Source organism: Aristolochia californica, unplaced genomic scaffold (genome assembly GCF_029961685.1).
Source record: "Aristolochia californica isolate CCGP_79_NKW_82.1479 unplaced genomic scaffold, dmAriCali1.0.hap1 SCAF_1, whole genome shotgun sequence".
Lineage (NCBI taxonomy): Eukaryota > Viridiplantae > Streptophyta > Magnoliopsida > Piperales > Aristolochiaceae > Aristolochia > Aristolochia californica.
Genome location: NW_027181770.1, coordinates 4,542,280 through 4,567,536, shown reverse-complemented (window position 1 = coordinate 4,567,536; position 25,257 = coordinate 4,542,280). Strand labels below are relative to the sequence as shown.

The 25,257-nt window shown below is 39.8% G+C and overlaps 4 protein-coding genes and 1 non-coding gene across 11 annotated transcripts; 2 read left to right on the top strand and 3 right to left on the bottom strand.

Moving 5' to 3' along the window:
• Positions 1-389: 389 nt before the first annotated feature.
• Positions 390-14,101, bottom strand: LOC137943516 (uridine/cytidine kinase UKL1, chloroplastic). 2 transcript variants are annotated; one of them, XM_068789015.1, is made up of 14 exons: positions 13,701-14,101; positions 13,383-13,474; positions 13,106-13,175; positions 12,493-12,611; positions 12,077-12,173; positions 8,412-8,491; positions 6,578-6,772; positions 5,652-5,735; positions 5,496-5,556; positions 4,485-4,545; positions 1,957-2,050; positions 1,801-1,873; positions 902-984; positions 390-803 (listed from the first exon to the last, which is right to left on the bottom strand). In XM_068789015.1, the coding sequence occupies exons 1-14, from the start codon at positions 13,834-13,836 to the stop codon at positions 657-659; spliced, it is 1,392 nt and encodes a 463-aa protein (XP_068645116.1). In that variant the 5' UTR covers positions 13,837-14,101; the 3' UTR covers positions 390-656. The 2 variants fall into 2 exon arrangements, with proteins under 2 accessions (XP_068645116.1, XP_068645119.1); XM_068789018.1 differs by having other exon boundaries at positions 6,578-6,721.
• A 378-nt stretch (positions 14,102-14,479) lies between these two features.
• LOC137943498 (mavicyanin-like) lies at positions 14,480-15,383 on the bottom strand. The gene is made up of 2 exons (XM_068788997.1): positions 15,106-15,383; positions 14,480-15,022 (listed from the first exon to the last, which is right to left on the bottom strand). Exons 1-2 carry the CDS (start codon positions 15,287-15,289, stop codon positions 14,658-14,660), a joined length of 549 nt encoding a protein of 182 aa, XP_068645098.1. The 5' UTR covers positions 15,290-15,383; the 3' UTR covers positions 14,480-14,657.
• An 86-nt stretch (positions 15,384-15,469) lies between these two features.
• Positions 15,470-18,582, bottom strand: LOC137943470 (triacylglycerol lipase 2-like). Of its 4 annotated transcripts, none has more exons than XM_068788985.1 (9): positions 18,384-18,582; positions 18,163-18,294; positions 17,430-17,570; positions 17,233-17,343; positions 16,756-16,899; positions 16,613-16,653; positions 16,440-16,519; positions 16,242-16,337; positions 15,470-16,151 (listed from the first exon to the last, which is right to left on the bottom strand). In XM_068788985.1, the coding sequence occupies exons 1-9, from the start codon at positions 18,420-18,422 to the stop codon at positions 15,826-15,828; spliced, it is 1,110 nt and encodes a 369-aa protein (XP_068645086.1). In that variant the 5' UTR covers positions 18,423-18,582; the 3' UTR covers positions 15,470-15,825. The 4 variants fall into 4 exon arrangements, with proteins under 4 accessions (XP_068645086.1, XP_068645092.1, XP_068645081.1 ...); XM_068788991.1 differs by having other exon boundaries at positions 18,172-18,294; XM_068788980.1 differs by lacking the exons at positions 18,163-18,294; positions 18,384-18,582 and having other exon boundaries at positions 17,430-18,156.
• Positions 18,583-20,314: 1,732 nt separating this feature from the next.
• LOC137943504 (uncharacterized) lies at positions 20,315-24,458 on the top strand. 3 transcript variants are annotated; one of them, XR_011110759.1, is made up of 5 exons: positions 20,315-20,854; positions 21,683-22,852; positions 22,957-23,886; positions 23,968-24,079; positions 24,157-24,458. XR_011110759.1 is itself a non-coding variant. In XM_068789006.1 (5 exons), the coding sequence occupies exons 2-4, from the start codon at positions 21,794-21,796 to the stop codon at positions 24,047-24,049; spliced, it is 2,013 nt and encodes a 670-aa protein (XP_068645107.1). In that variant the 5' UTR covers positions 20,315-20,854; positions 21,683-21,793; the 3' UTR covers positions 24,050-24,079; positions 24,157-24,458. The 3 variants fall into 3 exon arrangements, 1 of the variants encoding a protein (XP_068645107.1); XR_011110758.1 differs by having other exon boundaries at positions 23,965-24,079; XM_068789006.1 differs by having other exon boundaries at positions 24,026-24,079.
• Positions 24,459-24,480: 22 nt separating this feature from the next.
• TRNAA-AGC (transfer RNA alanine (anticodon AGC)) lies at positions 24,481-24,553 on the top strand. The gene has a single exon. It is a non-coding gene; the product is annotated as a tRNA-Ala (tRNA).
• Positions 24,554-25,257: the final 704 nt, after the last annotated feature.

Here is a 25,257-nt window from a genome sequence, read left to right as displayed (position 1 = left end):
TTCACCTTGGACTCAATGAAACTTGCGCGATGATGAAACTCGATTCCTTGAGATAACTTGTTCACTCTCAAACGCTAAAATTCCTAAAATCTGTGTTACTTTAGTGATAAATCTAGATCCGATCATAAACCTGGGTTTTTTCTACCTCCAAAAATTCTAACCGCCAACACCTCTCTTCCTGCTGAAGATTTTTTAGTTTGATTTCCTTTAGATTTCTCACAAACCACATGCTTAGATGGACTTAAAAGATCTGTAATATTTTTATCCTTTGTTTTCCCTCTAAATTAGCATTTCTTAATTCCTTTGCAAATATCTCCTCCTTCTCTAACAAAACAAGGCCAAAGAGCCAAGCTCCACGGCTGGAGTTTGGCAATTTCTTCCCAAGACCCTTGTAAAGAAAAAGCCTCCTTCACATCCACAACCCCTTGGATTGCCTCAAAGAAACAGAAGTGACTTAGTATTCGCTATGGCTATAGAGGCATCTTTTCCATTTTCAAATACATGTATCAATGCGCAAGAAGTAATTTCCATTCCTGCAGCAAACAATCAAAACCTCCTTGTTAGATGGTCAAGGGCACGGGCATACTGCGTAGTACATTTTCTGTCCCTTACAGCTTCCTCACCTAATTGACCCACCGATTCATCCTTTCAACTGGTCAATCGTCAGTGCCGAAGTAGCGATCCCCAAACTCCCCCATGCCCGGGATAACACGATACTCATCATTCAATGCAACATCAATTTCTGAAGTAACAATTTTTAAGGATGGAAAGCGCTTGCATACACAGTGTATGCCCTCCGGTGCCTTTATCCAAGTATACAAATTTAAACTCATTAATCAAAAAAAGGAAGAAGAAGCATTCACAAGAATAAATACAAATACATTTCGTAAGTATAACCCACCGAGATGAGGTTGAGGAAGATTATATGGTTCTCCGGAACCCCTTTCTGTACGAGAAGTTCAATAGCTTGATTTGCAGAATTACCTAGTCAAGATAGTCAGGAACCAGAAGATGAACTTTTTGAGTAGGGAAGCCATAAAAGGTAATCACACTGATGCTCTGCTTTGCATCTTAAAGAGTATATAAATATAGGGTAAGGTGGGTTGAGATAAATCTTCTGCAAGAGAGAGCAGTGAGGGGTCTCCTAATTTGGATTAAGATACAATGATATCTACACATAGACTGCACATTTTTATTACTTAAACTAGTGACCTGGCTGAGACTCCATTTTTCCCTCTCCCATACTTTGTGCCATTTATGCTTGACGTGGATGTTTTTCTTAACATCAAAGGAAAACGACTTACAAATACAATGGAGAAGATGACAATTTCACAAATATTTTAATCAATTCAAACCAATGAAAGATTAGGTTCAGCCAGCAGTTGGCTAGAGCCAACTCATTCCCTAAATATTCAAATAAAAAATGAAGACATCTGAGAATAGCCACATAAAGGCCATAAAGAGAAGATAAATGGAAGTCATAAGAAAATGCTTTTGACTCCATTAAAATGAGACCCAGCAGTGTACCAATTATAATTGCTTTGTTAATGCAGGTTAGAAGAACAGGCAAGCAATAGAGCACATGAACGGAGAGGTGAGGAGAGACTTGCAGCAGGCGAACCTAGCAATGGAACTAGCAAATGACAGTATGGATGGAAGATGACAATCAAAAAACACCGACAAAGTTGGAGAGAGGCATTGAACAAAAACAATGCAACAATAGTTATCTTGGGGAGACTTCACTTACAGCAAATGCAAGTTTTTAATCCTACATAGGAGATGACTGAAGTTCATTTGTACCTGTTGCAAGAACTGGATCTAGAAGCAGGACATGTCTTTCTGAAATATCTGTAGGCAGCCTCTCATAAATAAGCTGTTGAAATCAAGGAAAAGATAGTTGGTGAGAAAATTCAACACAACCAATCTTTTTCAGCACTATGTAGTAAAATAGATGACCTGTTTTCCATTATCTCCATCGCGGTGGATCAAGATTTTACCAATTTTTATTCCTTTACAACATGCACGCAAGGCATTCTCCATACTTTCACCACTGCCACAGACCATAAAAAGACAGTTAGAAGTTTCTTATTTATTTATTTTACATTTTATGTATGAAGGAAGCAAGTTTATAATACTAGTCTACTAAGGAGAACCAATCCACAAAAGCAAGACGAATCTTTTTCCTCCAGCACTTCAAGAGGTGGAAACTAGTCTACTAAGGAGAACCAATCCACAAAAGCAAGACTAATCTTTTTCCTCCAGCACTTCAAGAGGTGGGAACTTTGGCTTGACGTTGATTTACTTAAATAAATAAATTATTAATTTATTAAAAATAGTTATCTGATGTGAACAGATGTCTAGCAGGTACACTATCATGCAAATGGATCCTATTTATGTTTGAAGAAAAGGTCCTTTTATAATAAAGAGGCAGAGCCCAGGTAAACCATGTAGGTTGGAGTCTACAAGCTCACTCAAATTAAGTTAGGTAGATCAACATGAGTAGGTAGTTAGGTGAAAATTCAGTAACAAAGATAAGGCTTCCATCATAGAATTTGCGCAAACATGCAGGTTTCACCACTAGTTTCACTAAGGAATAACTTTTTACATTCCACCATGTTCTGGGGTACCACTATGGATGATTTTTAGTGTTCCACCGTGTTCTTGAAACTTATTTCCCTAAAAAATGTTGATGAACATATGTTCCTAGAACATTTCATGGTCAATCTCATTAGGCCCCCTAAAATTATTTTCAGCTGTACATCTAGTCTCCAGTCGCCCCAAATTCATGAGTACATCTTGACAAACATGGCCAACTTGTAAAAAGAATTTCAGATTTGAAGAACCCTGCATGAAGTTGACAGCGAGTTTCAAGACTTTCAATCTTGTTCACATATCAAGATATATTGGAAGGAAGTTATTACTTCAGCTGATCATAAGGATGGGCTAAGCTGAACATAGATGGCAGTTCACGAAGTAATCCAAGGCCAGCTAGCAGGGCAGGTGTTTTAAGAGACTCGTCCTGGTAATATCCTTGTTTTCTCTGCTCCTAGTGGTCATCAGAAGTCCACAAAGGCAGAGCCAAGAGGCCTTCTCTGAGGACTTCAGCTTTATGTTAACAGATTCTCCTCTCCCTTGGTGCAAGAGGAGAGTTTGGAGTAGTTATTAGTTATGCTACTAGTAGCAAGGCCTCCCCTAATCCTTTTTTTGATGTACTTGATGAGATATAAGACATTTTGTAGATCATTATTTATTTCAGTGTTGCATACTACTAGGGACATCAATGGCCTCGCAAACTCATTGATTATTAAAGGGGTCACCCCCAACAACATCTTGCTATAGAGTCCTACCTATCTGTTTATCTCAGATCTGCTTTTTATGTCCAATTTTTTGGCATCTCCTAGAGGCCCATCTTTATACTTTTCTTCCTAATGCACTTCTCCTATGAGAATTATCTCAATAAAATTCTCATTCAGATTGGTAGAAAATAAAATAAAAAAGCTTGAAGCTAACCAAGGGGAGTTAAGCGAGAACAGTCAATTTTATGCCATGCTAAAAGAGTAAAGAAAAGATGCTCCACGAGAACATTGGATCCTTTAGGCAAAAAAATAAAAAATTTCAGAGGAACTGATTATCTAGATTCTATCATAATTTCTTCTCATTGTACAACACCAAAATGTACCACATATCTTGTACAGCTAAGAATTCAACAACCAACACCCCAAACTGTGTTGTTAAATATGAAATAAATAAGGCCAACAGTTTAGAATATTAAATATGGTGTGTTACGATGTCCGTTTATGATTCAAAATCAACAAAAGGTCATGACATCAAATATTGGCATCTTCACAAGTCTTCAACAAGATCAGAGACATTGCATCAAGTCTGGCATTTATGAAGCCAACCAGTTAGTGGGATTGCCTCACTTGAAGTGGAGCCTTTCGACAACACATTGTTGTTAGAAAAGCCCTCCTGCTCCTAGATTGATCCAGCTAGTTTCTATTCAGTCCATTTTTTTTTTGTGGCTATTTCTTTTGTATTTTGGTTGTTTTTTTTTTCAGTAATAATCCCCCCTTGAAGCCCTTTTGTTTCTGTTAAAAATAAGCCACAACGGGACCAAGAATAGAAAGATCATATACTTATTACTTCAAAAAACCTAAATTTGGCTAGTCAATTTGAGATGGGCTTGGATCCAACTTTAATAATTCCCTTTGCTTTCATTGAATACAAATCAGCGCCTTATTCCTAATACATATTCTTCAACAATTATAAATAATAATAGTCCAACTTAAAATATAAATAAAATAAAATAAATAACACAAGGTCCAAAAATGAAAAGAAGTTTATTCCTTGGTGGGAAAAGCTACAAGATCAGCAAAAATAGATGGGTAGATGAGATCATCCGTACAAATTGTCTATTTTCACAAAGAACATTGCATGCAACTAGTTCTTATATTTGCAGTTTAGAGTGTCATTACTGCAAGTACCTTCGGATTATGGATACACCACAAAGTTTTTTGCAGAAGTCCACACCAGTATAAACAGACCCTGGAGAAGTAAAGAATCTCAAGACTTCAATATATTTAGGACAACACCTTAAAGAAGCAAAGCAAATATAGATCTTCTTGCACCCTTGCAACAAAGTATAAATCTCACAATTCATGCCACCCAAGGTTGAGAGACAGGGTGGGAGGGAGAGAGACCTATTACTTATCATTTCCATCAGAAAACAAATGGTAATGCCTTTCCAATAATGTAGACAAGCGTGAATATGCATGTCCTCAAAAAATCTAACTTTACACCTGATCCCAAAGGAAAACAAGCTCTTGCTCTTTTTCAGTTCTTCCCATTTCCTGCTTTTTCTACCATTTCTCTTTCCTTGAATGATGAAGCTTTTGACATTTTACAACCAAATACTGTACTACAATCAGAGTATTCATTGGGCAGTTTTCTGACATGGAGGTGTCTGATGGTAATTTGGATGATTATTACCATTGCATTCTTCTAGCTCACGATTCATTAAAAAAAACTGTTCTTTTCACCACAAGAACTGATCTCTTCTCACAACAGCGGTACAATGTTTCACATTTATCCAATACAACTAAGTAGAAATGAGAACAAGCAGTGCCATACATAACATGTAATCACTAAGAATTGTGGCTGCCAACAAGCCAAAGATAGAAAGTGGCATCCAAAAATCTGTAGGGCCTAGCTCCAAAAGGTCAATTTGTTTGCCCAATTTCAGACAAACAAATGGTGTTATGGTAGTTTCTACCATCAACTTACTACGGTAGCCTTCTATTCAGCATTTCACAACATGCAGAACCAGCAAAATCAAAGTACTTGAACAGAATCAGCAAAATAAATAGCATAGCATGAGAACAATAGGATAATATTTCTTTTCTGAGCCTTCATTAATTTGATTTCAGTACTTATTTAATATTTGAAGAACAAGGAAAGGGCCAAATATGGTTGCACCATATGTGGCATTTATCTACCTGTTGGAGTGATCACTTGTTTCTCTGTAAATGGCAGATGGCCTAGGCCATGCTCAACAACCTGACAGAATGTCATGATAATATATAACTAATCCTTAAGCAAAACCCAATTGCTTAAATCTCGTAAAATAAGCCAGGACTCTGAAAAAGTGATACCAGCCGGATCAGCCGATCTGAGTAGAACACAAAGTCGTGTTTTGTTATTTCACGATCACGAATTAGCGTGTGCATCCCTCTTATCTGTTTACACCATCTTCAATATGAGTAAATGTTGCAGTATTAAAGGAGCATGACAGAGCAGTAGAGAAAAGACTACTGGATATCTGCACTCTTTTGAAGAAATATATAGTAACCGTATAACAGCAGGAGAATTTTAGAGCGTGATATGCGCATGATTAGTCCAGAAAGCCAAGAAGATCCAACATGTGAAAAGTGTCAAGATGAATATTCCAGGTCCAAACATTCATTCATATATCTCCAAGGATCATGCCTTTGATTTATGTGTTATTTATCCATTCCTACTTTTTTTATGCCAATGTTGGTGACTGGAGATAACTCTCTTCAATTACGAAGTCACTGACATCCCTGTAGTCAGATCTACTGGGAACTAGTAATTTTATTTGATGTGGAGACTCCTACAGGTAAACCTTTCATAATTAGAGTGAACTATTGTTGAAGTAACTCAACCTCAGTCATTAGCTGTTGCAGCAAAGTGGCTGACCCCCCTAGAGGTTATTGCCTCAGTTTGTGGAGATTTGGGACACTCTGCACACTCTCTAAGCAAGTCTCTAGATTGGCTAACGTGGTGGCTGATGAGCTTGCAAAAGATGGACCAACTCTTTCAGAAAGTACTTTTTGAGCCACTCTAATGTTATCTTTTGCGGGGCTATCTTGCATTTCTGTTGTAGCTTTTAGCTATTCTCGTGCTAATAAATTTCCTTTGCCTTTAAAAAAAAAAAGTGAGTCAACTGTGCCAGGGCCTTTCCGTTAGTGGATCCATGTGTGTAATTGGTTTATTTGATCCTACTCCAACCTAGATGAAGATAATGTGATAAGCAACACCAAGAGAGAAAAAAGTATACCTGGAAAGTTGACTGGATAACATTCACATTAGGATAGATTTTGCAAAGGTTGTGCTGACCAAGCTTCGTGCGGATATGTTGCACAATTAGATCAATTGCCACATGGTTATCACCTCCTCGGGGAATGATAACATCAGCATATTTCTTTGATGGCAGAACAAAATCATCAAAAGCAGGTTTGACAAATTTTGCATACTGCATAATCAATGATTACAAAATATTCACGCAGAAGAAGTCAGTCAGAGACCATAAATACAAAAAATGAGTTATGGCTCTTTCTTTTTCCACATAAAAAATTAATTACAAATCCATCCGGACACAATAAAGAAAAAATGAATTACAACATGATATATAAAAAATTACTTCTCCTTGTTAGAGAAAACCATAGATCAAGGTGATCATGTCTTTCAACTTTTTCACATGAAAGCAAACAACAGATATTTAAACCTTCAAAAAAATAACGATCAGTGTTAAACATCAAGAAAACAACCTTCTAAATCCAGAAGCAATAGATACCAGCCAATTTAAGGTATAGGCAAGCTGGACCAGTTAAAATTGATACCAACAAGATTCTTTTGTAAAAAATCATTGAAAGGACCATAAACTGAACATATTACGTCTAATACACAAACCAGACTGAACATATTACGTCTAATACCCATGAAAGGCGGAATAAGCAACATAAAACTTCAGGGTACAGTCAACTCTGATCAAACATTGATATGGGGTTCTGCTTCAGCTATGATTAGGAGTCCACAATACAGCCTTCCCTCACTCATTACCAATAAAATAAGGAACCAAACCAGAATTTAAACATAAGCAGGAACAGCCCTAGTTCCATGATTCAATAACATAAATGGAATAATTTCGATGTTGTCAACTACATAAGAGACTCCAATAAATTTGACGCCAGCAAAAAAAGCACAACAGTTATACCATAATGTCACAGGAAAAGACAAACATTGCTGTTGTTCAAATGTTTCCACTAGTGCTTCTATTTTTTTATTTTCAGATTTGTCACACGAAAACACAGTCAAAACACAACTGAGGACTACAAAGAAATGACCATAACAGTCATTAACCAGAGACCCTGATGTGGCCATTGAACCAACTCTCAGTCCACATATACATTTGCATTCAATTATATGAAGCCAAATAGCCAGAGGAATGAGTTCTCCAACAAAGATAATCTAAAAATGTTAATATAAGGAGAAAAAGTAGCATTCCAAAGACATTTGACAAAGAATGTAAAGATGAACAACTCCAATAACTCTAAGCAACATCAGTACCCCAACTATAAACATGTCAAGATAAAAAAACCACTAGCTTTTTGGGAACAAATCCATGTATCTTAATCCTGACAATTATGCTTGTCAGTGTGAGTAAAGAATCCCACATCTGAAAATGATTTGGGGTTCTATTGGTTTATAAGATTGGATAGTACGCCTCCAAAGCGGCTAGCCAATTTGAGATGGAACCAACCCAAGCTTAACATGGCATCAGCTACATATCAGCTTAACCTGTCTATTTGTCAGTTCTCTACCCCATTCATACAGTCTATGTAGCTGGTCTATAAGTCTGTCTGTTCAATCAGGCCTGGACAGGAGAGAGGGTGTTAACATTGGTAAAATGTCCCACATCTGAAAATAGCTTGAGATGTTATTAATTTATAAGGTTGGTCAATGGACCTCCTGAGTAGCTAGTCATTTTAGGTTGGAACTGGGTCCGGACTAGATTGGAAATGGCTAGTCAAATGCAGCATAGACATTCATCAAAGAAAAAATAAAGCTAGGTATATACCAAGAACAGTCTCAGTTCATGCATTTCTATATACCTGCTCAAGAACAGAATTTATGTCCCTGCCCCTCTCAACTGTGTCCCGCCTTATCCTCCTGGCAAGTCTCACATCAGCATCTAAATAGAGAGAATCAACAGTGAATCTGATTGGACAGAAAGTAGGATACAAAGAACAATGAATAATATGAAAATGAAAGCCATGGAAAATGATCAATCACAAGACTGCTACTAGAAAAAAAAAATCTTGAGAACGCGATTATATTAAAAAGCCAAAAGGCAAGCATACAAGAATCAGGGAGGGGGGGAGGGGGGAGCTGTTAGGAATTAGACGCCCTAATTCCAAACTAACGAAAGCAATAATAATAAACAGTGAAGAAGGAAAGAGAAAACATGAGAACAAAAATAAATTATACAGCTTCGCCTCAAAGGTGAGATTACGTTCTGTCTTCTGCCGCTACAGTAATCCACTATAAAGATGAAATAGTTTACAAGAGAAATCGCACACACTCGTGTTTTTCTCTAACCTCTCTCAGCCGCAACTAATGATCCTCGTCCAAGTGATAAAAACCCTAACAACGGCGCCCCCAAATATAAAGAGAAAATTAGGGCAACCGGATTACAAGTGTGAAATCCCCAAACTACCCTTAATGATACAACAGTCAATATATCGTGGACCCGCCCCCCTTCCAACCCCCACGACGACCTTACTGTGAAGGTGTAAGGTGTTAATTAGGTTCCACAACTTAAAAAGGGCGACATCTCTTTAAATAAGAAATTGAAGAGATACCTCCTCTATAGCTAAAGAATTAGCTGATCTGGGAATCAAAGTCCATTTACAAACAAATTTTTTAGCTAAATCCTGAATTTCATAAAAACTAAAACTCCATTGAAGAGATTTCTAGCCCTCACACCAACTAATCACACTTTCAGAATCCCCTTCAACATAAGGCTGCCCTTGAAATTTGTCACGAAATATACGAAGACCTTGTGTAAGGGCAAGAAGCTCTGCCAAATAAGAGTTAGAGACACTAATAGGCCTAAAAAGGATGTCAAGATTCTACCAAAAGAATCTCTAAAGACACCACCTACACCTGAAGGGACAAGAGTTCCCAAAGATGGTCCGTCAAAATTTAATTTGAAGAAATGAGAAGCTGATGGAGACCATTCAGCCATCCTTGGAAGAGAAACCGATTGATGTAAGGCAATCTGAGCCCAGTTGTTTCTCAGCATGTCACCAGAAATATCATTAATAACTCCAAAGAATTCAGCCACACATTAATATGAGAGAAAACCTTCATAGCCAAAGACTCCCATGAAGAAGATACTTGCTGAAAATGTCTAGAGTTCTTTTCCACCCATATCATCCAAGGATGAAAACTGAACAAACTTGCATCATGATTTTCCCGCACATAGGAAAGCGAATCCCAGAACAAAGAGAAAATAATTCAGAAATAGATGTTGGGATACATAAACTTATCCAAAAGAACCCAAAAAATCTGGTCCAAATGCACAATCTGCAATGAAGGAGGAAGTGACTGATAGTTCCATTCTCACCTCCACAAAGAAGCATAAATGGCTAGATATAGAAACCCCGTGACCAAGCAGATTATCACAAGTGAGAATGTTCCCATGCAAAGCACTCCATATGAAGCTACTAGCAATAAAGATATATATATATATATATATATACACGGCTGATCCAATACGAAAAATTATTTGGTGTTGAGATAGCTGTTTGATCGGACGGCTAAGATAATGTTTTGCACCAAATGGCTTTTCGTATTGGATCAGCCCTCTCTCTCTCTCTCTCTCTCTCTCTCTCTCTCTCTATCTATATATATATATATATATATACACACATACACACATATATATAATGAACAGAACATAGAAGTCTCTGTTTGTGTCTTCTATTTCTTTCCCTGTCTAAAAGGTTCATAAATGGCGCCAACTTAGAAGGCCAACTAGCCACACAATTCCAGCATCTAACTTCTTTAGACGAGACAAAATGAAAGTTAACTCTAATACATAGAGGGCAAAAGACACCTCACGACTTGTCTCAACATACAATAGCCACACACAATGCCCTGGTGGCACATACAAAGTGCTCAGGAGATACACTACACACAGGTACACAGTTGAGTAGAAATTAAACCACATAAACTTGCAAAAGGTTGCCCAAAATCGATCAAAATCGATAAGGGCAATCGTGATGAACTTGCAACTCAAAATTTAATGTAGTCAATTTACCACAGTTACTAGAGCATTTATGGTTCACCCAAAGAAGACTCTAAAATCTCAATGAAAGGTGAGATAACAGGGGCCTCACAGTTGACTGCTATAAGAGGTCCACTTTGAGTGGCACAATTGGTGTTAACAAATAGTCAATGCTAGCATTAGGGACCTCCGTCAAAAAGATACGTGGTTTCAGATGCATAATCCCCAAAACGTATTTGCTACACAAAACATGCACTAGATTCCAGGAATTAAATTTTGCTATTCTACAAGATTGATACATCCAAACCTACTCATCTAAGTTTTCACACTAAGACACCCACAGATAACAGATTCATTTCTTTGTCTACTGTTCAAGCACATATCTTATAACTTCTTTTTTAGAAAACATATCTTATAACTTCAAAGCAGAAGGAAGTTTGACCAAGGAAACCAGTGCACCCAATATATCAAGAAAGGTTCATCCATCCTCAACAGATAATTAAAGGAAAAAGAATACAAATAACATACCAATATCTTCCAGATAATGATGGTAAGAAATGAGTTTCTGACTTGTGATTTTCCAAATAAGTTGCTGTAATAGAAGATGCAAATAATAACATATTCTCCTTTGATTCTTCAACACACAGACTTCTAGAGAGCACCTATGATCCATGCTAGCAGACAACCCAAGTATTTTTGTTCTCAGCTCACCTATTTCTGGAATTTGTCAAATAACAAGTTTCTACCTAATGTATTTCTGATTTGAGGATATAAAAAGTTGCACTTTTTTTCATTTTCATCAGCTGAAACTTTGTAAATATTGCGCCTAACTGCTCAGGGGCCGTATCTATTACCAATACAAAAAGATACCTCTATCCTAGACACAAACTCAAAAATCACTAGAAGACAGATTAAACAGGAGCGAGTGAAGCTGCTACAAGCAGAAAGCTGCTATTGTTTCTTTTTTTTTCTTGGCAAGCAGTTTAGATATCATCTTAAAGCCCCTTAACTCCCAAAGAGCTGAGAAAAGGAAAACTAGGAAAACCTCACTAAAATATCATCAAATAGCATTTTGAAGAAACATTAATACCATCCAAGAAATCCTAAAAGATCTATGGGAAAAACATAGAAGAAAAAAAAGTATGACCTATTTAAATCACTCATATAGTTCCTATTTCATTGAGTGACATCCTAGTTATCTCTCTTTGCAGAGGCCAAAACATTTATTGTACAAAAATCATACTAATTCATGGTTCCAACCATCAGTCCATATCTGCCTGCAGTATTGTGACTCACAGAAAGCAGACCAAATATTCTATTACTATCCCTCTGAGGCTCAAACCCCAAATAGGAAATCAAAATAGGGTCCAACATGAAATTCAGAGGAAAATAAGTAAACAAATCAGGCAAAAAAGGAAATTTATTTACATGGAAACTAAAATATCTCTGGCAAAGAACAACTACAAAAGAAAATTAGAGCAAGACCTGTGTCAACAAAGATCTTCATATTCATCAAATTGCGGATCCTGGAATCATGGAAAACTAGAATGCCCTCTAAAATTATGACATCAGATACATTGACCTGCCAAAGGACAATGAGTAAGAACAAGGAAAGCTTTTTTATTCCTATGCACTACCATCTTACCTTGTGTGCATGCAAGCATAAGGTTTTTTTTTTTTTTTTTTTTTGAGGGAAGGAGGCGAAGAAGAAAGAAAGAAGAGAGAGAGAGAGAGAGAGAGAGAGAGAGAGAGAGAGAGAGAGAGAGCATTTTTTTGGGTGAGTCAACAAGACAATATGTTAAGTAAAGATAAAGAATTCATGTTTCTTCTCATGAGGCACTACAAATAACTCAATTGTTGTCTTTACTGAAAATAGAGAGAAATATTAAACAAAAAAGTACCTTTCTGAAGCTATCAGAAGATCGTCGATGCTCCTTAAAGTCATAAATTGGGACATTGTAGGACTCCCCACTTTTAAGTTTCTCAATGCAGTCTAGAAGTTGTTCAGTGTCAAAGGCATCTACACACAAACTAGTATGTTAGAAGCATTAATATGTCATAAAAGAAGTATTCCATGGACAATTTTATATGAATCAAATTATTTCTAGTTCCAAACAATCCACAGTATTAAGCTTCCTTCCTTGTAGAAGGTTTATATCTTCCTCCGTTATAACTTTCCAGTTGAAAAAAAGTATTATTAAGAAAAAAAATTCAGGTACTCAGACTGAAAATCTGGTAATCATCCATTTGAACTTGTTTTTGACGGTATAGGCCAATATATCTCACTGATAAAGTTGAGAAGAGTACATGATCCACAGTAAAAAAAAAGTAAGCATAGTTAAACCTTGTCCTTAAAATAATTTATGTCATTTCATATCAAGAACTTGCTGAAACCTATCCAATAGAGTCACATGCTCTGGAATTGAGGACTCAAACTGGCTCCCAGCAAAATCCTATGAACAAGTACTCCAACGGGAACTACCAATCTCAGAAGAATTTGCTATCAAGACTTACCAGGATGATCAAAGTTGTACTCATGGACACGTTCAGATTCTTCAGGAGTCAAACCACGGTAAAATGAGTCCTGAAAAGTCCCATGACGACAAATGATAAATTCCCAACAACCATTTACAATTAGGAAAATAGAATTTGCCTGATCATAGAAAGTGTTATTCTAGACAGTGTTTCCATGGTTTTAAAAGGTTAAGCAGAAGCCATAGTTTCAATGCAAGCAAATCCTGTATCCAGAATGCTTACAAAATAAGGAGAAGAAAAAGAGAAAACATCTCACCTGATTAACCAGAACGACGCGATGATCGTGAAGTTGTTGAATGATCATGTCACATACCGTCGTCTTGCCTGATGCCGTACCCCCCGAAACTCCTAGCAAAGTCCGATGAAAAAAAGATAAATAAAGATAGAATGACAAACATAAAACAGTGGATAGAGCAATGCGCAAGAGAAGAAAAAACCAAGCAACCAAATAATAAACAGAAAGCAGAATTCAGGATTGAGAAAGAGATGATCAGCCAAAAAATAACTGAACGAATAGGAGATTGTAATCAAAGAAAGATATTGAGATAAAGTAACAGGAATAAAAGGTTTAAACCAATGACAAATGGCTGTCTGACAGTATTGTCCGGCACAGAGGCGTGAAGAGAAGTAGCAGTTGGAGAGGAGAGAAGTCCGTCGAGACGGAGGCCGGAGAAGTGGGCGCTGGAAGCGGCCTCCATTACGTAATCCATTATTGCCGAAGCTCTTCTCCTTTTTAGCGGGAGTCCACTGACGCCCGCGGCCAACGGCTGATGCTCGATTCCTCAGAGTTGTTATTCTCTCAGCTTTGCTCTTTCCCCTTTGTACGATGGTTAGTTTTTTGCAGTGGATTGGGGAATTGGTGCGTCTGAGATTCTGACGTCGTCTGGACACGCCGCGTTGTATCCAAACCGTAACCATTACCGTAGTTACCCACCGAGTACTGACGACATGATCTCAGGAACCCTGAAAAATCTGATCCGGCTCGGTTGCTCGGAGCCCAAACGAAGTAGGACATGACTGAGTTAATTTTGAGTGAGATGGCTGTCATCGGAGTTTAACCTGGGTCAAGTTGATTTCCGCGGAGTCACATTGAGTCATATTGGGTCCATAACGAGTCAGGCTCGAAAATTGTGTGGATATATCAAATAGTCGTTACCATTGATCAAGCGAATGTCTTGATCGATAGAGGCTCTCTGGCAATGGCAAACGACGACGGCGGCTGTAGATCGAACGGCTGGTATAGCCATTTTCGTAACTTTTGCACGATAGGGGCTTTCGTATTCGATATGTGTGTGTATGTTCCATAATAATTTAATCTTAGATGTATTCGTTCCACAACGAGGAGTTGGCCTATAATTCTCATAATCACTCGCAATCTTTCTATGTATAATCTATAAAATGGTTATTTAAACCGATAATGTGAATGACAAATATACATAAGACTTATTTCCGAATAAAACACTCAACAAATCGTGGCACCGATCTGGAAGAGACCGAAGCCCTGCATCTAAATCTTCAAAAGTCAGAACAATCAAACCATGCCAAACCACCCAATGGCAAGAAACAGAGCAATGGAAACAGAGGAAGCACGAACGCAATTCACAGAGGCAGAGGAAGTGGAAGCAGACGCAGGTGTGGAAGAAGCAACAGAAGCTGTTGAAGGTGATTTACTGGACGCAGAATCATTTGAAGCAACCACTTTAATCTTAACCTTCATCCCTTGATCACAGTGCCCTAGTGTTCCACAAGTAAAATATCTGGTGCCTGGTTTGTCCAGTTTCACAACACTTGTGCCCCCATTCATCGAGTCCAGGGCACCACTCATCTCACACTTCTCATACTCTTTCTGGCTCGGAAGTTCCACCACACTGTGAAACCCAGGAGTATACCTGAAAACTGCACAAATCGGAGTCAGTAATTCAGATCAGTTTTTGTTATGAAGATGATTGTTCAGACTGGTGCAGATATGAGAAACATACCCAATTGATCTCCAACCTCGAAAGTTTGGCCTGATGCCCATGAGCTTAAATCTGCAGATGTATCCCACCCTTGGCTACCTCCAACCACATGCTTGGCTGCAAGGGCGGCCGGTGGATCGACAACGACGAGAATCAACACGGCCACCACCACCACATGCTTCATATCTCTGTATAGTCTCTGCATTTTTTTTCCCTCTGCAATAAACCTCAAGAATGCCTGCTTTATATATAGAAAGGCATTCAGGGAATGAAAGGCTTATTAGAGAACACAGCACAGATGTGAAGAAATTGCTGCCAGAGAACTGTTTAGGCAAAAAGAAGAGGTGTCATAATGACATCTCTATGATTTAGTAAGAAAGCTGAACTCATTGATTAGCACCGTCATGTTAGCTTGCATTGTTCGTCAAGTAAAGTAGGACCATTTGCGCTGTATTGTCCCCCTATCTTGGCTTCAAAACAAATTTGACATCAAGAACCAGCAATGTATTCTCCTTTTCTTGACACCGTTCATCTCCCACATTCTTTCTTTTACCGATCGACGGTCGTTGGATATTATAATGGTGAGATTTACAAACTGTGAAGCATCAGAGAACTGATCCAGACCTCCAAGCTTTGGAACGGATGGATACAGGTTTAGATAACTCAACTCGGGAGGGAAAGGCACAATTTCTCTCTTTAATTATTGATTTCAATAGAATCAGCAGTTCCTGCCAGGAACAATCATCTTTCCTGGCGATTGAAGAAGGCCACAATTGCATCGTAAACAATTCGTTTCGCAGTTACTCCCATCACAAAATCGGCATGCGCGTAGTCCTTAACATACTGCACGGTGAGCTTGTCTCCATCGTGGAACTTGAGATTATCCAGCAGAAGCTCCACATCCCTAACGTCTGAAAGCGCATCTTGGCCGCCATAACTGAGGAAGAGCGGCAGATTATTGGGTATGTTGGACATGTTGTAGATAGGAGGCTTCCCCTGTCCATAGTATCGGACGTTCATGTCGTGGTTGCCGTAGTCGAATTTCTTTATAATTCCATCTCGAACAGCTGCGGATTGCATTCCATTGTTAAGTTCGGTTGTTTTCCGAACTGATATTTGATCTCTTTGCAAAAATTATGTCTGTTTCGGAGACTTACACTGGGCCAAATGCACCATGTTCTTCGTTGATGAAGACTCTGGTTCATACTTCAGAAAGGTATCAGCTGTAGATTCATTTAGGCAGCAGTTTTTGCCTGGGGAAGAGATTTTTCAAGCTAAGAGGGTCAGTGTAGCAAGTACGTTTATCTCTTCATTTGGATTGGTGAAAAATGAAACAGGAGAACGCCTTATTTTACCTGTAAATGAGGACATTAAATCGTAGCAATCAACGCCTGGATTGGCGCATAAAGCATTGAGAAAATTCTGTACAGCTCTCCTGTAAACCAATACACTCGAGCGGTCAAGATTGATGCTTAGCTTCTCTTGCACTGAAGACTACTTTTACGTGTGGATTGAGATAAAATCTTACCCTTTGGGATTGAACTCTGCAATTCCTAACCATGTAACCATCTGCAACAAGGAAATACGATGAAATAAGGGATGAAGGTATTTATGATCGATCAAACATTACGATGAATTTGTGCCAGATTTGAGAGTGGAAAGAACACATACTTCTCCGACGAAGGCTCTAGCGGCTAGTTGACCAGTTTTGGTGGTCATGTGACTCAAGTAAGCGATAGGGCTGAGAAGAGCAGCAGATTTCAGCTGGTCCACCAGCTTCCCTTGTGCGAACGAAGCCAAAGCAATCAGTGTTCCCTGACGAAAACCAAATTCATAATTTACAAGGCCCGCATATTTCAATTCGTTCAACCACGGAAGACAATCACATGCAGCATATGTTTATTCTGAAGAATCACTGCATCCTCAAAGAACTCCGACCATGAACACAATGCTAACAAAAGGGAGGTTTTTCAACGAGCCCATGCACAGAACCTAGAAACATTTTTCTCTGTGTACTTCCAAAACTCTACCTACCCACTTTTTCTGCGAATTAAATTTGTTTCTTACGTTTCTGGGTTTCTGAAATTTCTATTAGAAAAATCCTACAGCTGCAACAAAGAGACTAAAGGCAGAAGAAGAGGGAATTACCAAGGAGTGGCCGACGTAATTGATCTTCTGACCAGTCTGGCGGTACACAAAATCGAAGGTTGCGGGGAGATCAAACTCAACTAGCTCATCCCACGACCATGCCCAATAAGCCTGCTAACGGGAATCACTTGGATCAGAAGGATTTTAACTGAAAAAAATATATATTAAGATGGATGAAGAGTGAGAGAGGAGATGACCGGAGTGGAAGCATCGAGAGTGGCATGCCCTTGGCTAAATCTTGTTCCTCGAGTATTCGCGATCCAGACGTCATAACCACTGTCCGCCAAGACAAATGCCAGGGATTGCTCCGGGGAATTCAGCAGCCATGTCATTCCGTCCTGCCGTACTCCAGCTTGCTCAGTCTTTATCTTATAAAAGAACGTGGCAGCAGTGCATACGTTCCGCTTGAAGCATGTATGTATGCTTGAATGTGAAAGCCAATCTTCAAGGAAGCGAGCTAAAAAGAGGTTTATGCACATGGCGACATTATACTTCAACAGGAGAGACTTCGGTTTCACGCCCGAAATGGCGCCCAACAGTATCAGGCTTTTCTGTTTTGACATTTTCTTTACAAAAAAGATAAAAATTGGAAGAGGAAGAGAACAACTACGAGGGAATGGGATGATGAAAAGGATTTCATTGACAATTGACATACTTGTGTACAGCTCGTTCATGAGACTCGGAGGATTGAATTGACTCGTGGAAGAAGAATCCAAATTCGACAGTCAGGAGATGGAGACGAGGAAAAGCAACAAAATTTGAAATCAAGCAGTTAAATTTGCTTCGCCAGAGTATCCTCCAGAGACACTACGGCAAATTCGACTAACCGAGTTTTAATTGTTGTACTTCCAGCTTAACTTACAGAAAATGATGACTTGAGAGCAAGTCGGATCAGTAACGCAGATACGTTCAAAGTCCATTTGTACTTACCATACTTACCATGAGGACACCGTGTTGCAGTAAGACTGGCGGCCGAATCTTCCTATCGCCGCTGGCGTCGTCACTTCCGCGCCCCAGAGGGATTCTTTGCGTGCTTAGAACATACCCATCTGCTGTTGTCACCTACAAATATCCCAAGTCAGTAATGCGTGGGTGGGGCAAGATCACCTGATGAATGAGCTACATATGTACAGTGAAGTTATCAATATTACTTTGAACTCTTTGCAAGGGTAGCCATATACAAGCACCATCGACTCGCATATTCCGACCAATAACGGAGCCGGTCTGCCGATGAGACCTTCATCATCTGGCGCAGAGAAAAGGCCAGACTTTCTTCTGGCCTGGGCACCGTCGACCTCAAAAACAATCAGAAGGCAGACGCAGAGGACGACTGCCGCAAAGTCTCTGGGAGAGTCGTGGGCTGCCATTCTTCAGTGGGTTGCCTCCGAGTGGCGTGGCCCTTTTTATAAAGTGACAGAGACGGTGGTTGGGCTGGATAGAGCAGGGAGTCTGAACAGGAAAAAGAGATTTGATATTAACGGATTCCATTTTTTTCTTCTTTCTTCTGACGAAGAATAATCTGGGTGTGCCCACTTAGAACCCCTTTTTTTCCAATGTAGATCAGCCTGTCATCTTAACCAAACGATTCGGAGATTTGGATTTCCAAATGTCCAACTGATTGCAGTTACAACGCCTGAATTGATGTCCTCCGGGACCATCCTGGGCCCCTGTTTAGCCGAGATCGTCCACCGGAGTAAATGCTAAAAAGGAGAAATGATTGTCTGAGCTTTTCAGCACAACGTCGGGACTTAGGAGGCTCATGATAATTGCCGTCTCCCCATCATCCGGCAAAGCACGTTCTCGTGTTGGCCGGTCTCCGTGCTCGTTCAGACTTGCACACCTCATATGTGAAAGAATTGGCCATAACAGCGACGCTTCAAATTGATGAGAGAGCCACTGAATTGTAAGTAACAACATCTTTGACACTTGTGTTGTTTTCAGTAGAAGGTGCATTGGCTATATCTCTTTGGCTGCCAGTTAGAGAAAAAGGGTGGCAAAATGGATCTGGTGCATCAAATAGTAATTCAATGTAATGGGGTGCCATAATTGAAGCATTTGATGTTTGCAATAACTTCACCACAAATAAATGTTCCATTTGCCTTGTTCAACATGTTCTGTGTTGTATCATTTTCAGCAGCTAGGACTGGACCATGTCCACCAACCAAACATAGACAGAAGGTTATTCACATTCTGTACTTATAAAGTTCAACTGTAAAGTACATGTTTTGAAAATGCTTCAGTTTTCACCCTAACGGAAGTACAGAACAATAAAAATTCTTCTCTCCAGTTTTTTAGTCTCCAATTCATCTCCTCTCTCGTCCCCTTTCGCCCAAACACTCTGTTTGGTCCAGATTCCAACCCAATCAACAAGTCTCCTCTTCGTTTACTGGGATGAGCTGAGTTGCTGTCTGGGGAGCGTAGAACTCTTGACCTTCCCAAACTCTCAAATAAACAATTCCCCCAGAAACAGTTCTCCAGTCTTAAAAAAATCATTGTAGTGTCGTTCACAGGAAAATAAATCTTCCTCGTCTCTTTGAAACCTTTATTACGTCAACCCACACTCTGGTGGAGCAGCCTATAATCGATCTTTTTAAAATCAACATTAATGAAGAGAACGGTCCCCTTCACGGCAAATTCCAGTTTCCCAAACGCTCAGCTACTTCTTCTGTGCAGACCGCAATTAAGGAAGGAACCTAGAAAACCAAATTCACCCCTTAAGCTAAAAACGAAGCCATTTTACCACGTTGTAATCAATGTCGACCGCCAAACCATACCCAACAAGCATCCCTGCTCTTTTTGCCTGTTTGACTTCAAAAGCACTCGACGACACGCTATACTTCACAACAGTACAAAAGCCCTGCTTCGCTTTATTCTAATTCCACGCAATGCCCAATAAACAATCCCTTTCTTACTCCAAAGCACTTCCATTCCATTGGAGAGTTACAGTTTGAAGTCTGTTTTTTTTCTGAATAAAGCGCCTTTGAAGTCTCTCCCGAAATCACTCTCTGGAATTCGGGAGTGGAATGGGAAAGTATTCAATGCTGTGAAGTTGATTACTTCCATGCCGGTCTGGAATGGCGAAAATCCCGTATCTATTGCTGGTTTCGTGCGTTACCCCCAATGGGAAGCTTCTGGTTGTCGGTGGAGTCCATAATCACCATCTGACCGTCTGTTTTTTTTGAGCCTACAGGGGGTGATGCCCTTGTGGGGGCAGGGAAGGGTTGGATCCGAAACAGATTCCTGAGGTTAACGAGGGTTTGTCGAGGTAAAGGCCTGCTGCGATTTATGATTATATGATTCCACGTGATCCGACGAGAGACACACATCACTTTTTTCTTTGTCTCTCTCTTGGAGCGTAAAAAATGAGAATATTGGAAATAGAAAAACGTCACGTAGATTTGAAAGAACGGAGAGAGGGGAAAGGACGAGCTTGGGAGATTCATGGATTTTCCGTTCCGGGCGGGCAATATCAATGAGTAAGCTTACTGAAGGGTTTATCCCTTTCTCACTTTTTTTAAAGCTGCGCCACTGTTGAACTGGAAGCCGCTCCCGCGATTGTGCTCTGGCTCCGTATAGAAAAAAAAAAATTCTCTTCTTTCGTAACTAAAGACGATCATTGCAGGTATTTATCTCTAATTTTTTGAACTCTTGAGTCTGATTGTCATTTGCTCTGTGGAGTTTCTTTGGTGATAGTTGTATTTCGTTTAATTGCAATGAAGAACTAGAAATAAAATGTTCTTCAGTTGAATTTTTTTTCTTTTTCATGTTTAGGAGTTTATATCAGTTGACACCGAAAATGTAGTTTCGTTGCTTTAGGATTCTCTTTCCTTGCCTGCGGAGATATGGGAAATGCTATTCCCTGATCTTTTAGTGATTATTGTTACTGTGATAACATGGGGAACTGGCAAGTTACAGTTTATTTCAGGCTGTTGTGAAAAATCTCAAATGTGGTACTGATCTAAGATTTGTCTGTTTATATTGGTGATTCTTTCTCTGTGATTTTGGACATGCTTATCTTTTTCTCTAGATTTTCGTTTGGAATGAAAGAAAAACTGCTGGCTTGTTTTTTCCTCAAATCGATCATTCATGAGGATATACTGCTACTATTTGGAGTTTTAAAGTTCAAAATTTCCTTTCCGAAATTTTAGTACGACTCCCTAAATGTCCTTGGAGTTGGTGACCAGTTCTGTTGCCTTTCCCACTCTTCAATTACATTGTTTTTATTTTGCTTTCTGTCTGAATTTCGTATTTTAGCTCTCAGACGATTAAGTATTTTGTTAATTTCTATAAAATTCAGTGAAGTTTACTGTTTTCGTCTGTTGATGTGCTAGTCTGGATCAGTCCAGAAAATCCGTCTTTTTTTTTTTTTTTTCTGTTACAAGTTTACTACTTGCTGGAACTCGGTATTGAGCTCATTCTGTGACGCGTGTTTTTTTTTTTTTTTTTTCAGTTGCTCTCAGAGTTGGACTTGGATTTCTTTGGTTAAACCGTGGTGGTTTGTTTTGAGGTTTGTCTTTACGTAACAGCATTGAAGACCTCTTAAGATATCCTGAGAAATTTAATGGAGGAAAAACAACTAGATTTCAATGCACCCTTTCTGTCTGTGAGGCGAGTTGCATCTTCGGCAAATTCTGATAAAACTGATGGTGACAAAGTGGTGAAATTCCTCCCAAGGAGATCCTCTCTTCCCTATCACAAACCAGAACTCAAATCTGGACCCATAAGAGATGCAGGGTCTGTTCCTTTCTTGTGGGAGCAGATACCTGGACGACCCAAGGATTCAGGTAGACCCCCGTCTGACTCTCCTGATGCACCCCTATTAGCTCCAAAGCTGCCCCCTGGAAGAACTGTAGATGCTAGGCAAAAACGTCAACAACAACAACAGCAAGAAGAAAAAAAGCGAAGAGAACAACAACAACCATCTTTTCTGCAGCCTACAGAGAACAATTCCCTTGAAGTTCCAAAAGTGAGGAAAACCATTGAAGACAAGAATCCAGAAAAACATGTGACATCAGTGATCAGGTCCAAACTGCCTTTGCGAGAAGAATTGAGACCTACTTCAGAGGAGGACTATGATGATGCATTCTCAGATGCTCTTGAAACACTGTCTCGATCTGAATCCATCTTCATGAATTGTAGTGTAAGCGGCCTAAGTGCATTGGATGGCCCAGATAGAAAACCTTTCCTCAACATGTCTGTGGATGCGGAAGCTCGGGATTTCATGATGAGCCGTTTCTTACCTGCTGCCAAAGCCATGGCATCAGAGGCACCTCAGTATGCTACAAGAAAGCCAGCTTCAGCATGGGAGCAGGCAAGACCCATCAACCGGGAAAGAAGACCTGTTTCCCATCCATATAGACCAGTTGTTGTGCCACAACAAAACACAGATGAGGATGAAGAGAGTGACAGTGACCTTGTGGCTTATGACCACCCTGGCTATTTGTCTGCCAAAGGTTGTGGGTTACTTCCTCGGTTTTGTTTAAAGAGTTCCTTATGTCTTTTAAACCCTGTTCCAGGAATGAAGGTGAGGAACAGGATGCCTTTATCACCTGCTATCTGCAAAGTTAAAGCTCATACCGAAGCATCAACCAGTCACAGATATTCTAATGAGGATGATGAGGTAAGGAAATGAGTGAATAAGGCCTTTTTTAACTTACACTTGTATTTGACTACTTTAGAAGAAATGGAACTTCTCTTGATTCTTTTACTTTCTGTACTCTGCAGCACTCTTGGGAAGCTGTGTATAAACACAAACTAGTACATGGCCTTCAGTCACATGAGGCCCAGGGGAATAGAAGTAGGCCCACTAGTGAATCTAACCAGCTATCATGGAGTGATTCGCAAACACTTGATGGGTCCTCACCCCGTAGGCGGTCTGTTGGTGATGTTATATCACCCTACAGAAATGATGCACCTCAGTCCTCGTTTCACGAAGGAACAGGTTTTCTAGGTATTCCTAAACAAGTTAAATATTTGAAGGGTGATGGCTTGGACACAGACAGCAGAAGCCATTCATGGGGATTAGTGCAGTTCCATGATACAAGTCAACAAGGGTCTGGTTCATCAAGTCCTGCCATAGAGAAAACCCTCTATGTTGATTCAGTTCAAGTATTGGACACACAAAAATCACTAAGCTCTTCAGACACGAAGGATCTGATGAGTCCTAGATACAAGGATCTTGAAACTGTGATGGACAGTCAAGTGTTAGGCAAGTGTTGTGCCCTAGCAGCTCAGCTATGTATTGAGGAGAAAAAGACAGTGCAACCTAAACACTATGAGGTTGCTGAACGAAAACCTCAGCCTAGATTGAGTCCAGACTCACAGAAAACAGAGCGTGTCTATTATGATAACCAGTTGGTTACAGAAAAACTGCTCACAAGTAGCACTCACGGTGATGATCCAGTGGATCAGGGACATGCTTTAGCAAGTTCCTTGCAAGGACTACTGCCCCCTCCTTTGCCAAAATCACCTTCGGAGTCCTGGCTTTGGCGAACGTTACCTTCTGTGCCATCTAAAAATCCATCATCTGGATCCTACCTCGGTGTCCAGTTGTGTTCAAGGAAACAGGCTGTCAAGGCTTCAACAGCTGATCCTAAATGGGAAAACTTAGTCAAGAATTCTAATACCCTCCGCAGCCAGACCCGGTTCTCTGAGGTACTGTCATCACTTGTCATTTAGAAGTTCTTTAATATCAAGAATTTTGATACCAAATATCGTTTTCCATGGCTCCAGCAGCTGAATAAATCTTTGGCGGAATAATGACACTAAGAATGTGACCAAAATGCTTTCATAGGTGGAGATAAAAATGCCCGTGTAACTGCAAATTTTGATGTCATCAACTGTGAAGGTACTTAGTGGTGTCGTTTCGTTTTGGAACACTTTTCCTTCTCGGACTATGCTTACTTGAACTCTTTTTTCTTGCAGCACTTCATTATATGAATTCAGCATTTCATTTTCTTTTGGCCCTCCAAGGCGTTCGGCTGAGATGTGCTTTCTCTCCCTGCCCTCAGACAACTGTTTAGAAATTTCCTGAGTTCTATTGTAACATGCCTTTCTTAAAGTAAAGAGCATTATTACCATATTGGTCTTTGTACATGTTAACCATTATTACCAGCCCTTGCTAGTTATTTCAACTGGTTGTCCTCAGTGGGTACAGGGTTTGGGTTCTTGTTGTAATCTGGGGTAGATGGGAATTGTGAAGATCAAACAGTGGCCACTTTTCTTAATTATTAGAACTTAAATCAAAGTGGGGATGTAGCTCAGATGGTAGAGCGCTCGCTTAGCATGCGAGAGGCACGGGGATCGATACCCCGCATCTCCAATAGTTTTTTTTTATCTTAACTGCTATTACGTGTAACTGATTTTGCGATGTAGGGCGAGCTAGGAGCCACGTAAACTTCAATGTTCGAATCACGTGGCACCTTTAGCTGCCCTAATTCTGCGGAAAAAGGCCATCTCCTCCTCACACCTGGCCCTAATTCTGCGGAAAAAGGCCACCTCTTCCTCACACCTGGCTCAACAGCATAACCATCGACATCTCCAGACACCGTTTTTTAATGCGAGTGGAACGCAATTTGAGCAAATCAACCTTCATCCGACACAAATCTATCCATCTCTTCTTTCTAGTACCGCCAAACAAGAGCAGGAATCCACCATCTTCCACAACGAGCTCAGCTGCTCACGATCCCAATACGCTCATTCCTGTTGTTGCTGAAACCAGTGATGGTCGATTTGAAGATAGACGATGACGAAGCAGATCTTTTATGTATTTCGTGGTAACCTTTCCAAAGAGGAAGAAGACGAAGATAAATTTTACGATTTCTGCAGCTCAGCTTTCGACATTCTCGTAACTGGGTACGAGTACGACAAGAACTTGCGGCCATTTCTCTACCGTCTAAAGCATGAGGTGAACCAGTAATTCAGAATTTGGCGGAGCACCTGGAGCACTCCGTGCCTTTCACATTCGACGCGTGTTTCATCCACTGGTAACTCGTATGAGGCAATACTGCACGAGAAGGGTCATTC